At 63.1% G+C, this 12,033-nt stretch overlaps 1 protein-coding gene across 3 annotated transcripts in view; it reads right to left on the bottom strand.

The window, feature by feature from the left end:
* The window catches only part of PXDN (peroxidasin), a 71,795-nt gene that overhangs the window by 24,243 nt on the left and 35,519 nt on the right, over positions 1 to 12,033 (bottom strand). For 2 of the 3 annotated variants that reach the window (XM_072771287.1, XM_072771289.1), the window contains exons 4-10: positions 10,752 to 10,823; positions 7,879 to 7,950; positions 7,479 to 7,550; positions 6,493 to 6,662; positions 5,481 to 5,598; positions 2,967 to 3,136; positions 659 to 931 (exon numbers count right to left, since the gene is read on the bottom strand). In XM_072771287.1, the coding sequence (XP_072627388.1) occupies positions 659 to 931; positions 2,967 to 3,136; positions 5,481 to 5,598; positions 6,493 to 6,662; positions 7,479 to 7,550; positions 7,879 to 7,950; positions 10,752 to 10,823 (947 nt within the window). The remainder of the gene's footprint in view (positions 1 to 658; positions 932 to 2,966; positions 3,137 to 5,480; positions 5,599 to 6,492; positions 6,663 to 7,478; positions 7,551 to 7,878; positions 7,951 to 10,751; positions 10,824 to 12,033) is intronic. The other variant, XM_072771288.1, reaches the window with a different exon arrangement.

The raw sequence follows: 12,033 nt of genomic DNA, 5'->3' as shown, positions 1-12,033 counted from the left end.
CCCAGGCAGGGAGGGGAACCCAAGGCAGGTGGCTTAGAGTCACAAAGCACAGCTGCAGGGGACCGGAGGGGCCCGTTAACTGCCGGCTGACGCCGCACGGCCCAGGTGCACACAGAGTCCACCCATACAGATGTACTGACTGGGTGACAGGAGTGCGTGTCACGTGTGCAGAGAAAGGCCGCAGGGGGGACTCCGGGCAGAGTGCTCACGAGGCGGCGTCCCTGCAGGCAGACCGGGCCGGCGGAGGCACAAGGACGGAAGCGCCGGTTTCCCTGCGTTTTGCCCTATATTGTCGTGGAGCCTCCACGCAAACGCCCCACTTGGCAATTTCTAAACTACTAAACCCACTAATGGGGCGGTTGGGACATTCGGAGATTCACGGCTGAGGCCTCACAGTGACAGGCTCTCTCAGCGTCCTGCGTCCACAGCTGTCCTCGGGGAGCTGTGAGATGAAGGCCAGACTCCCCGACCTCACGCACCCGAGGGTCAGCTAAGGGTGCGGACGCCAGGCCCCGAGACGCAAGTCCATCCACTCAGAAGAGACCTTCCCCCCCCAACGCAGGGGAGACGTCAGCCGTGGGAAGGGTGCAGGGAAATGAAGCCGTGGGGCGGGGGCGGCGGGGACGGCACGTGGGCGGGGAGGGGCGCCCTGACCCACCCTGGACGATGATCAGAGCCGTGGCGTGGATGCTCTCCACACTGTTGGAGGCGAAGCACGTGTACTCGCCGCTGTCGTCCTGCAGGACGTTCTGTATGAAAAGGCCGCCCGAGGGGGTGATGCTCACGCGAGGGTCCTCGGGCAGGGGCGTGCGGTCCCCTTTGGTCCAGGTGATCCGCGGCGGAGGGTGGCCCGTGGCGCTGCACTCCAGGGTGACACTCTCCCCGACCAGCACCTCCGTGTTCTGTGGCTGGATTACAAAAGCGGGTCGAGCTGTCACAACGAAACACAAGTTCTGGGTTAATTTCCTCCAGGTTAGCAGCCGCGTTTTGCTTGGGTTTTTCCATCTTCTTTCCATCTATCGCCCTTCAAAGGAGTAAAGCAAACACAGTTTAATCAGCACGCTCTCTCCGTCGTCTTTCTCGTTTAAAAAAACAATGTGCGGGCAGTGAGGACGCGCGTGCCTGGGTCCGGACGGTCAGCGCCTGAAAGGCGGCCAGGCCACGTCCTCTTGCAGCGTGGACTGAGCCCCCAGAGGCGGCCCCGCCTTCTTTATCCTAAGGACCTCGGTCAGTCCAGCCAAACCTCACTAGAGGTCCTTACTTGCAGAAGTCACCGTGTTTAAACTGTATTTAGAACCTAGGAAAATGACCCATCTGCCCCACGAAAACAAAAATGCAAATTTAAGCTGCGCTATCTGAATCCAGAAGAGAAATCCACGCCCGGAGCAGTGTGTTTTGTGAGAGATTCTGTGCACAACAGAACTCATGGGCCGGTGGCACCAAGTGCACGGCTACGGGACGCTCATGGCACACGGGCACGCACCCCCGGGCCCGACGGCACTCCCAGGACTGTACGAGCCCGGGGAGCAATGTACGGACCCACATAGGGTGGGGTTTTGCTTGTTTTTTTTTTTTGCGTTCCTGTGATGTTTTTATTCAGGCCAGAACACGCTTCTCCCCGATTCCAGAATCCAAAAATGCTCCAAAAATAAAACCCTTTTTCATAACTTATTTGTAAACCTGGGCGTATCCGGCACGGGGTGTTTATGGTGTGTGCGTATGTCACGTCCTGCCAACGTCCACGCGGATCGCGGCAGGCGCCCACCACAGGGTGGAACCCGGGACCCCGCACAGCACGGGCCAGCGAAACAGGTTCCGCACCCAGGGACCCCGCTGGAATTCCCCAAGTTTCAGAATTCCAAACGGTATCAGGCCCGAGAGGTCCAGAGGAAGGGACATGGACCTATAATAGCAAAGGACGTGGGGACAGCCTCAGGTGTTCCTGCTAAAGAGCCGGGACCACCGGATGGGTGACGTGTCCAACTCTGGAAGGGGAAGAGCGAGAGAAGCCGACACGAGGAGCGGTCAGGCAGGCAGGTGCCCGGGGACGCTGGCGGTCACTGGGGCGCGGGGATGCAGGAGGAAGCCGGTGGGTGGGGACAGAAGCAGGAAGACACACTTGCGCGTCGGTCACGTGGGTCAACGTTCACGCTCCATCCCCACGTGCCTAAGGAGCAGCAGGTGACGGAAACGCAGAAACGACCCTAACGTTAGCAATTCCGGAGGAGCGCAGGCTGCAGATGAGGCCACCGCGCAGACGCGAGCCCCAAAGTCAAATGCACGGGGCGGCCACGTGCTCCCGCCGCCGCCATGCGCCAAGCGCTTCAGGCACACACGCAGAGGCAAGGCCGGCCTGCACGACCGTCACACGCAGGCCGGGTGGGCCGCCCCGAGCCGCCCCCAGTGACACAGCTAAAGCCGCAGGGGGGGGGAGACCCAAGCCCTCAGGCTTGCTTGGCCCTGCGTGGCGCTAAGGAAGCGGTGCTGGTGGAGGGGCAGACGCGCAGGGAGAGGGCGATTCGGGAGCGGGAAAGACGCTGCGGCCCCAAGTCGGTGTCCCACCCGCGGAAGCAGCCGACCTCGGCCTGCTGTGCAGACACGGGTGACTTGGGCTCCGGAAACCTAAGAACGCGTGCAAGGTGCCCGGGGACTTCCCCTGGCCGGTGGACGGTAATTATTGCAAAGCTTGGAACGGGCTGGATCAACTTGCAAATAAATCTAAGGCGACCGCTGGCGGCAGCGAACGCAAACGGGCCCCCTCTAAGGAAAAGTCAGTCTGAGGGTTTTCACACAGCAGAGCAAAGGTCAAGGGTCACCTAGGGCCACACCTGCAGAGCGCGGGCCGAGGGCGCGTGGCGGCCTGGCACACGTGCATCCCCCCGGCGTCCCTCCCGCGTCCCTACCCGGCCAGGCGCAGGGGGACGGCGGTTCTGGAGGAGCCCTCGCGCGCCATCCTCTGCACGTACCTGGAGACCCAAAGTACCTGAGGGTGACTTCCTGTGTTTTCACCTGCCCGGCCACGTTCTTGGCCATGCACTGGTAGATGCCCTGGTCGGTCTCCTGCGTGTTTTGGATCATCAAAGTCCCGTCGTCCAGCAAGTTGAGGCGGGAATCCGTCTTCATGCTCAACTCGTTACTACAAAGGCACAAGTCAGGAGGCTCGGGGTCGTAAGGCACGAGGACACGCCTGACCCCGCGGGAGGGCACCCACACCCGGCCTTGCCAGGAACCAGTCCTGCCTCCGGGCTCCGGCCGGCTCAGCATCTCTAGGAAGGGTGCTGACCCGCTGCGTCTCTAATTCGTCCGTTTATTACTCACATGTGCAATCTGTGAGATTTTTAAGTTTTAAAGCAGTTCTCTTCCCAAAGGGGATAAAGGAACATAGTGGGGAAAATTCAAAGGAGACATTTTCCTTGGTTTCTGGCAAGTTCATTCAAAATAATGAGGCAGGCCCAGAGGGGAGGCAGATCTAGAGGGGAGTCTGACTTGCAGGGGAGGCCGACCCAGCAGGTTAACCTAACTCTCAGGGGATGCTGACCCTCAGGGGAGGCTGACCCTCAGGGGAGGCCGACCCAGCAGGTGAGGCTGACACTCAGGTGAGGCTGACCCAGCAGGTGAGGCCAACCCAGCAGATGAAGCTGACCCAGCAGGTGAGGCTGACCCAGCAGGTGAGGCTGACCCAGCAGGTGAGGCTGACCCTCAGGGGAGGCCAACCCAGCAGGTGAGGCCAACCCAGCAGGTGAGGCCAACCCAGCAGGTGAAGCCGACCCAACAGGTGAAGCTGACCCAGCAGGTGAGGCTGACCCTCAGGGGAGGCCAACCAGGAGGTAGCTGATGGGGAAGGAGAGCTGGCACCAGACCTGAGGCCCGGGGCTTTCGGGCTTTCACTGCGCCACGTTTGGCCGTGACATTTTAATTCCCGGTATTAACGTGTTTATTTATGAAAGCAAATGTGAAGGACTCAGCCGAATCTAAGCTTTTCTGCCTTTTAAATACATGCTTATTCCTCCTGTGTTAACACTGGGTATTAAATCTGGATAACCCCAGAGTCACCCGGAATGCATTATCTGAAAGCTGGGACAGCTTGTGTCACGACCCCACAGCGCTGAGCCGGGTCATGGGGACAAACCGAGGCAGGAACGCGTCTTCCCTCCTGCCCAGACGGCGCCCGATGCCAAGCACCCTGCTGGGCGAACGCTGCTGGGCTGGGTGCCCCGTGCTGGGAGGGACGAGGGCTCGGGGGGCATCTGGTCTCCTGGCTCCTGTCCTCCTTGCCGTCATCATGACCAAACTCGGCCCTGAGCTCAGAGGGGAGGCCCGAGACCACAGAGCGGCGGGTGCCCGTGCTGTCCCCGTGAGAACGTGCACAAGAGCGAGGACAAGGGGCTTTCACGCCGTTTCTTTCCAAGGAGTTGGTTCTCCCCATACACCTCCAAGTGTCCTCGTCCACACGGGGCTTCGGGGGGACTGACTCCGGAGCACCCTGCTCCCACCCCTCTGACCCCCCCACACCCAAAATGCTTGTGGATGGGCGGGGAGAGCCCTGCGCAAAGGAGACGCGCAGGAGCTAAGGACGCCGTGTTTGCCCGACGGGCGTCCCTGGACGCTGTTCCCCCGGGAGGACCCTCCTCACCCAGGGGCCGCTCCCAGCGTCCCAGCGGCGAGCCCCAGTGACCAGCCCCGCCTGGTTCCCGCAACAGATGCAGGCGGGCGAGGAGCCCAGACTCCCTCCCAGTCCTCACCCCCAGCGGGGGGGCAGCACGCACCCCTTAGGGTCCAGAAGATGCAGAACATGCTCTCCCTTGGACCTCTCCCTCCACAGCAGAGAAAGAACTGTGGAGGGGGTTCACGGGTGTGGGGGGATCTGAAGGGGTCAGAGGGGTCTGCAGGTGGGGGGGGCCACAGGTGTTGGGGGGTCCGTAAGTGTTGGAGGGGTGTCCGCAGGTGTCAGGGGGGGTGCACAGGTGTCGGAGGGTCCTTGGTGTCAGAGGGGTCCACAGGTGTTAGGGGGGTGCACAGGTGTTGGAGGGGTCTGCAGATGTCGGAGGGGTGCCTGCAAGTGTTGGGGGGGGTGTACAGGTGTTGGAGGGTCCACAGGTGTCGGGAGAGTCATAGGTGTCAAGGGGATCACAGGTATCAGGGGTCTGCAAATGTCGGGGGGTGCACAGGTATCAGGGGTCCGGAGGTGTGTACATGTGTCGGGGTGTCCAGAGGTGTGGGGGGTGTACAGGTGTTGGCAAGGTGTGCAGGTGTTGGGGGGGTCTGCACGTGAGGGAGTTGTGTACAGGTGTTGGGGAGGTGCACAGGTGTCGGGGGGTTCTTAGATGTCAGACGGGTCCACAGGTGTCAGGAGAGTCACAGGTGTCGAGGGGTCACAGGCGTCAGGGGTCCGCAGGTGTCGGGAGTGTGTGCATGGTGGAGCCAGCGGGCACCCGGGTGGACGGCGAGCATCCGTGGCAGCCCGCCCCGTGCCCACTTACTTGTTTCGCAGCCAGATGATCTCGGGCTTGGGGTTGCCTTCTGCTCTGCACGTGAAGAACACGGTGTTCCCCGAGGTGACGTCCGCGTCCTGGGGCTCTGACGTGATGCGAGGCCTTTCTGCACCGAGGAGGAAACGCAGACCTGAGTCTTAAACCGACCCGGCAAAGCACAGAGGCACCCAAACCAAACCCCTCCCGTTCAAGAGAACATCCCAAGCAGACATAAACTCCACCCCAAACGTTCCCACGAGGACGCACGGGCTTCTCCGCGGACACAGACCTCTGCCGCTGGGAGCCTGGGTGGCGACAAGCACTGGGCCAGGCCCCGCCGTCCGCCCACCCTCAAGAGGGCGAGGCCCCTGTGCACACCGCACCTACACCGTTAGTCGTCTCCACGGAACCCAAGAGCGGAAAACAATGCTTTTCAGCGACGGCCACCCCGAGGGCCGCAAGCTGTTGGGTCCTCGGGGGGGGGTCCCCTCCCACGGCCCCGCGGCCACACCAGGTGCCTCCTCCAGTCGGGCTTCCAGCGCCCGTGACTCCATCTCTAACGCTAATAACCGACGCTTTAGAGAAACTCCACTGGCGGCCCCCACAGTGCTGCCGCCAGGACGCCGAGCAGGACCCTGGGCGCGGTCAGCAAGCGTCTGTCCGGCCGTCGGACTCGGCCCCTTTGCTGCGAGTGATTCCCCGCATTCCCTGTGGGCACGGGCGGCGGGCACCAAGCCCCACCAGCCCCGCCCCACGCCACCAGAGCCCTGCCCAGCGGCGGCCACAGGCACGGGGGCCTGGACGGGCGGGAGGCGTAGCGTGTCGTCCACTTGGCTAATTTTGCGGGGAAGCCTGGCGACAAAGGCCCAGGAACCCGAGAGCTGCTCGACGAGGAGCGTCCTTGTCCGGTCCCCCCGAGGCGGGGTCAGGGGCCAGCGACCCCGAGGACAGGAAGGGCCGCGTACGTGCCGCGCCCTGCGGTGGCCACACTGGTCCAGGGGACGCGGCGGCGCTCACTCACCACAGTCCAGCTCTTCGGGGGTGATGGTGGCCACCGAGCGCCCCTGGATGCGGCGCGGATATTCACAGGTGGCTGCTGCCTGCGCATTCCCCGACTTGGCGTAGGTTTTGAGCAGATCCGCCAGCCACAGGATCTCACAGTCGCAGTGAAGTGCGTTGGAGTCCAGTCGCCTGACAGACGGAAGACGGTGAGGCGCGGGCACCGGCAGGTGGGACCCCGCACGCCCGCCGCGCAGGACAGAAGGCCGCGTCCGGGCGGGACGGCGCCGTGAGTCTGCAGGCGGCGGTGGAGGGGGCCGGGCGACCCCACCTGCCGCCGCAGCCCGGCCTCTCCGGCCCGTCTCCGCGGCCCCCGCGCCCCCATCACGGGAGCGCTCCCCCGAGCGACCTTCCCACCGTGCAGCTTAGTCTGGCCGCTGACGGCGTTAACCCGAAGGCCCCCGAGCAGCGACGGAAGCCGCTGACTTCACCCGAGTTTGCCTGGGACCTGGGCTTCCCAGCCCCACTCTCCCGTCCCTGGCACACGGGACGATCGCCAGCCCGGGCCGAGGAGCAGCCCACGGGCAGGCGGCGGGTACCTGCTGCCACCGGCCCTGACGGCATCTACCCTATAGAACAAAGTCCTCGCAATAAGAGAAGCAAGATGTGTAGAGGCCTCGGGAAATCCGAGCCCGGTTTGCTTAATGTCTCGCTGCGTTAAGCTGAACACCGGGGACAGCAGAGTCCTCTCTGCATGTCACTCCCAGCCCAGAGAGACGCGACGTGGGATTAGAAATTAATTGGAAGAACTTAGACTTTGGGAAAAGTCCCGGTCGCCTCTAACAGGGTCGACGCAGGTCAGCGGGGCTCCCGGCGTGTGCGTGGACGGCTCGGAGCCCCTGCCCCCACCCGCCCCCCGGGGAGTGACCCGCACCCGCAGCCCGGCCGGGGACCTGGGGACCCGGGGCCACACGGCGGCGATCGGGGCTGCGCCGAGCACACACTCACAGTCTTTTCATGGATTCCAAGTGATCGAATGTTCCCGGAACCAAATGTGTGATTCGGTTGTTATGTAAGAATCTGTCGAAAGAGACAATACGACAAACCGAGTTTATAAACCGCATCTCACGTGCGTAGAAGAGACCATCAACAGTCAGATAAACCAGCTGTTAGCAGGCAGCTCGGCGGCTGCACGGTTGATCTCAGTGAATCTGAGACCGTCACTTAGGAAAGAACTTGGGCTTCTTTTCTATTTTATCCCTATTCCCAAAGCGGCGGCGGTCAGCCCCGCCTCTGGACCGTGAGACACGGAGCGGAGACCGCGCACCGCGCGACGTCGGGTGTCTGGACTGACAGCGGCCTCCTCTCGCCCGCACAACCTGAGGGGGCGGCGGGAAACCCAACTTACAGCCTCTCCAGCTTCGGCAAGTGTTGGAACGACTCTGGGTCGAGAGTTTCTATCTGATTAAAGTGCAGGTACCTAGAAGAGCGTACAAGGAAAAAGGGAGAGAAAACAAAGAACCAGGTTTTAAACACTTTCACTCTGCACAGGTCTAGATGTTTTGCTCAAAAAAATGCTTCCTAAGTCATTCCAAATGCGTAAGTCTGGAACTCTCTAGATGCCCTACATTTGGGGGAAACCAGTGAAATCACCAAACACCAAGATTAAAAATACAACGGGCGAGTGGTGGACGGGGCGTCGCGATGCTGACCCAGTCCCTGCACGCCCTGCATGCCCAGGCCTCGCCGCGTGTCCCTGCCTCCGTGTGGTGCCCAGGAGGGGCCAAGTCCACACAACCCTCCTGACGGCACGGACGTGAGAACGTGAACCTCCGTTCTAATCTTCCGACCTCTCCGCGACCTCAGGGGAGGCTGGACTCCCACTGGGACCTGAGGCTGTGCAGACAGTTAAACAGCGAGGACCACGAGTCTCCTCAAATGTGCGCCCGTTCCACGGAACGTCCCGCATCCACTCTTCTTCTGCTGTCTCCTTGCTTTTCCACAATTTGCACATTTTTTTGGTACAACTAATTTCTTCTCATTTTCCTGAATACTAACTGCTCCTCTCACTTTGAAAAAATTGGCGTTTCTTTCCCCTAAAGCAAAACGCCGGCTGCAGACTTGGCCATGTGTGGCGGCCGGGTGCTCTGCAGCAGGCCCCCCACCCACGGAGAGGACACGCCACTGTCCGCCGGGAGGTGCCCCCAGGCCCTGCAGGGCCACGAGGACAGGACACCCACAGATCCCGAGGTCCTCAGACCCAGACGCCAGAAGGTGGTCTCGAGACGCAGCCCGAGGCCTTTAGAGACCTTCCCTGATGGTGGCAGCACCGTGACCAAGGTCACCACGTTCCGTTGTCCTTCCCTGCCCCCTGCTCCCCTTCCGCCCCCCGGCCCAGCTCCCCAGGAGGGCGCCACAGTGACCCCGTGTCGGGGAGGTCGCACAGCTCAGGTCAGAGCCCCCCACGGTCAGGACCCCCGACCCGACCCTCCCTTCCCCTCCCCTCCCCTCCGGGGCGGGAAGCCTGCAAGTAGGGCGACCGGGGAACAGCAGGAATGTCCAATGGGGAGCTGCACAGGGGTGGTTGGGGAGACCCCGTTAGTGGGCAGGTGAGCCTGGGGAGGTGCCCGGGGAGGAGGGAGGGTGGCCGACGACCTGCCTGTCCTCATCCTCATCCGCTGCCCGGACTCAAGTGGAGCCCGCCGCCAGGCCCAGAGACCTCGCAGCCCCCGGCCACCTGGGTGCCCCACGCCCTCCCAGGCCCCAAGGAGGCCCCGGGCCCCAGCTCCAATCCGCACCCTATGCTGGTGTCACGCGTGCTCCTCGCGGCCTGCCTCTGGACGGGGAGGAGGGGCCCCCGGGCAGGGGGAACCCCGCAGGGGCCACCCCCCACCACAGTGCCGTGCACAACCCCAGAAACAGCCTCATCTCCACACGCGGCGCCCTCCCTGCAGGCGGGGGCCGGTCCTAAGTGTCTCTGTGTCCCGTCGGACCCTCGCGACATCCACAGAAGGGGAGCCACGTCTCGTGCAGGGACCCCCTAACTAAGCACCCAACCCGGGGTTCCAAAGACATCCTGACCAGATCTGCCGTCCCCGGGACGGTCGCTCAGAAGTAGTGCTTCCCCCAGACTCGGCCTCCTTCCTTAAAAATGAGTTGACTCTCCTCCCGTCGGGGGGGGGGGGGGCGGTAGGGGGCACCACCTGCTTCTAGGGTTTTCGGCATGTGCAAATGGGACCTGGCTTCCCAGGTGTCGGCGATGGCGACCTCACGGCCCCCGCCCCCAGAGGAACGTGTCCGATGCGGGCACTCAGTCCTCAAGAGCTCTCGTCTGCCTGGATGTCTTCCAGACACTTCCCTGGGTTCCTGCACGCCCTGTGCTCTGCGCCTCCTCTCTGGGGCGAAGATCACACGAATCCGACACACCGCTTGCTGCGCCCCACACACCACGAGGTGGGCAGCGTGGGTCACACCCGAGTAAACACACTCTTGATGCAGGAGCCTCGGGTAAGCCCCTCAGCACCCGGTTTCGGGGTGAGCCCCCACCCCAGCTCTGCCGCTGGGCGTCCGGAGAGGCCCCCGCGCCCGCCCACCCGCCCGCGGGGAGATGCGCAGACCCACGGACAGCTGCCGCCCAAGGCCACAGGGCCGCGTCACAGCCACAAGCCCTGTCGGGCCTGTGACGACAGCCGAGCGGCCGGCCCGACTCCCCAGAACCATTTCAGCTCAGTGGGAAGTAACGGGCCCAACCGAGCAGGACAAACCCCTTCTACCGGGAATCCTACTTAAAAAGGAACACGCAGGCTGCGCAGCAACACTGGACCCCGTAGGCGGCCAGAGAAACAGCACCCAACGCGTGCTAAGTAGGAACACGTGGGAGAAAGTGCCTTTTTTTTCTCCAGAATAAGGACATAAAGGCAGACAGTCAACTGGAACGCGTGCAGAGTCACAGACAGGAAACGGCCCCGCTGGGCCCGCGCTGGCCCGGGTAGCCCACCCCGAGGCCCCTCCGCGCCCAGAGACTGTCCCTGCTGCCAGCGGGCGCAGCGTGGCGGCCTGGGCCCCTCGGTCTCGCTGTCGCTGCCCCGAGTGAGGACCCGGGGCCGCCGCCCACCGCGGGTGGAGGGCTCGGTCGGACCGGCTCCCCCCGGCATGCACGCGTCCCTACGTCCCCGTTAGTACAGACATGCATCGTGCAAACAGCACACTTAGTGCACCTTCCCTGCAGGAGGCAAAGGGCAGGTGACATCCCAGACAGTCAACACACAGAGGGACACTTACAGTTGTTCTAGAGAGGCAAGTCCCTTAAATGCTTGCCTGTCAATTGCCTGGATCTCATTCTTGTACAGATAGCTGAAACAAGAAACGGAGGCGAATTAGCACACACGCGACAGGCCGGGACTTCACACGGACAGAGGAATCACGCGGACACGTGCAGAGACTTTAAATTAAGGGCTATGTGAGGGGACGAGCACCATGTCCGGGCGGCAGTGCGGTGCCCCAGGCGGAGGCCCCCCGCCGGCCCCCCAAAGGAAGAAGTCTCCAAACCGGAGGTCGCCCGACCACCGCCGCGTCCTCCCAAAACCCGCAGGTTCTTGGAGTGCGGCTCGTGACCTGTGACCATGCACCTGCTTCAAAGCTGGAAGGGAACAGAACCGCTTCCCCCACACGCGTGTGTGACGGGCACGGGTCACAAGGTCCTGCATCCCGGTGCTTTAAGATGCCCGGAACCCAGGTGGGGAGCCGACGACACGAAGCCTAAGCGTGCCCTGAACAGCTCACCCACCAGGTCCCAGTCTTACGAAACAGAAGCAATGTCAGAGGGATCACGGACATGGCCCGCTGCCCGTTTCATCCCGTCTGCAAAAGCTAAAGGTTTTTACGTTTTTCATTGGTTGGAAATTCCAAAAGAAGACGGGTGGTGCGTGACCCAGGACAGTCATCTGAAACCTGATGTTCAGAGTCCAGAGCCGACCGGGACACGGGCCGGTGTGGCTCGTCCGGGGCCACGTGGTGCGGTCCAGCCGCCGAGGCCTCCCCAGTGGCCGCGAGGCCCCCAGACGCCCTGCCTGGTCCTGTGCAGTGTGTCGGCTCCCAAGCGAGGCCCTGACAGCCCCACGGCTCCAGGGACACGACCCAGGTGGGTACCGTCCTCAGAAGCAACACGCCTCTGCGGCAGCAGGTGTCCTGGGCCCCACAAACGTGGTGACGTCGAGGTGACGTGTGTACACACACAGAGACGTGCGCCCTTGGCGCTTCTCCCCTGCCGATGGATCCAACCCCCAGCGTCCCACCGCGTGTCCGCAGGCCCTGCCCCGCGCCCCGACCCCAGCTGGGCGTCCACCCGCGGAGCCGATCGCCTGCTCCGTCGACAGGGGCCTCGCCCCCGGGACCTGTACCCTGCGTGACTCTAGCTCAGAATTCGGTGCAGGCTAGTTGCACAGGACCGGCCACGCGGCCTCTAACCGCTGCCATCCCGCGAGGCGGCTGCCACTTCTCGGTCAGCACAAACCTGCCGCGTGACCCCCCAGGCCCCGGGCCCGCCACGGAGGCTGTGCCCGCT

The sequence above is a fragment of the Canis lupus genome, chromosome 12 (assembly GCF_048164855.1).
Source record: "Canis lupus baileyi chromosome 12, mCanLup2.hap1, whole genome shotgun sequence".
NCBI classification, from domain to species: Eukaryota; Metazoa; Chordata; class Mammalia; order Carnivora; family Canidae; genus Canis; species Canis lupus.
The sequence above is the reverse complement of the archived record's forward strand: the minus strand, read 5'-3'. Positions and strand labels throughout refer to the sequence as shown.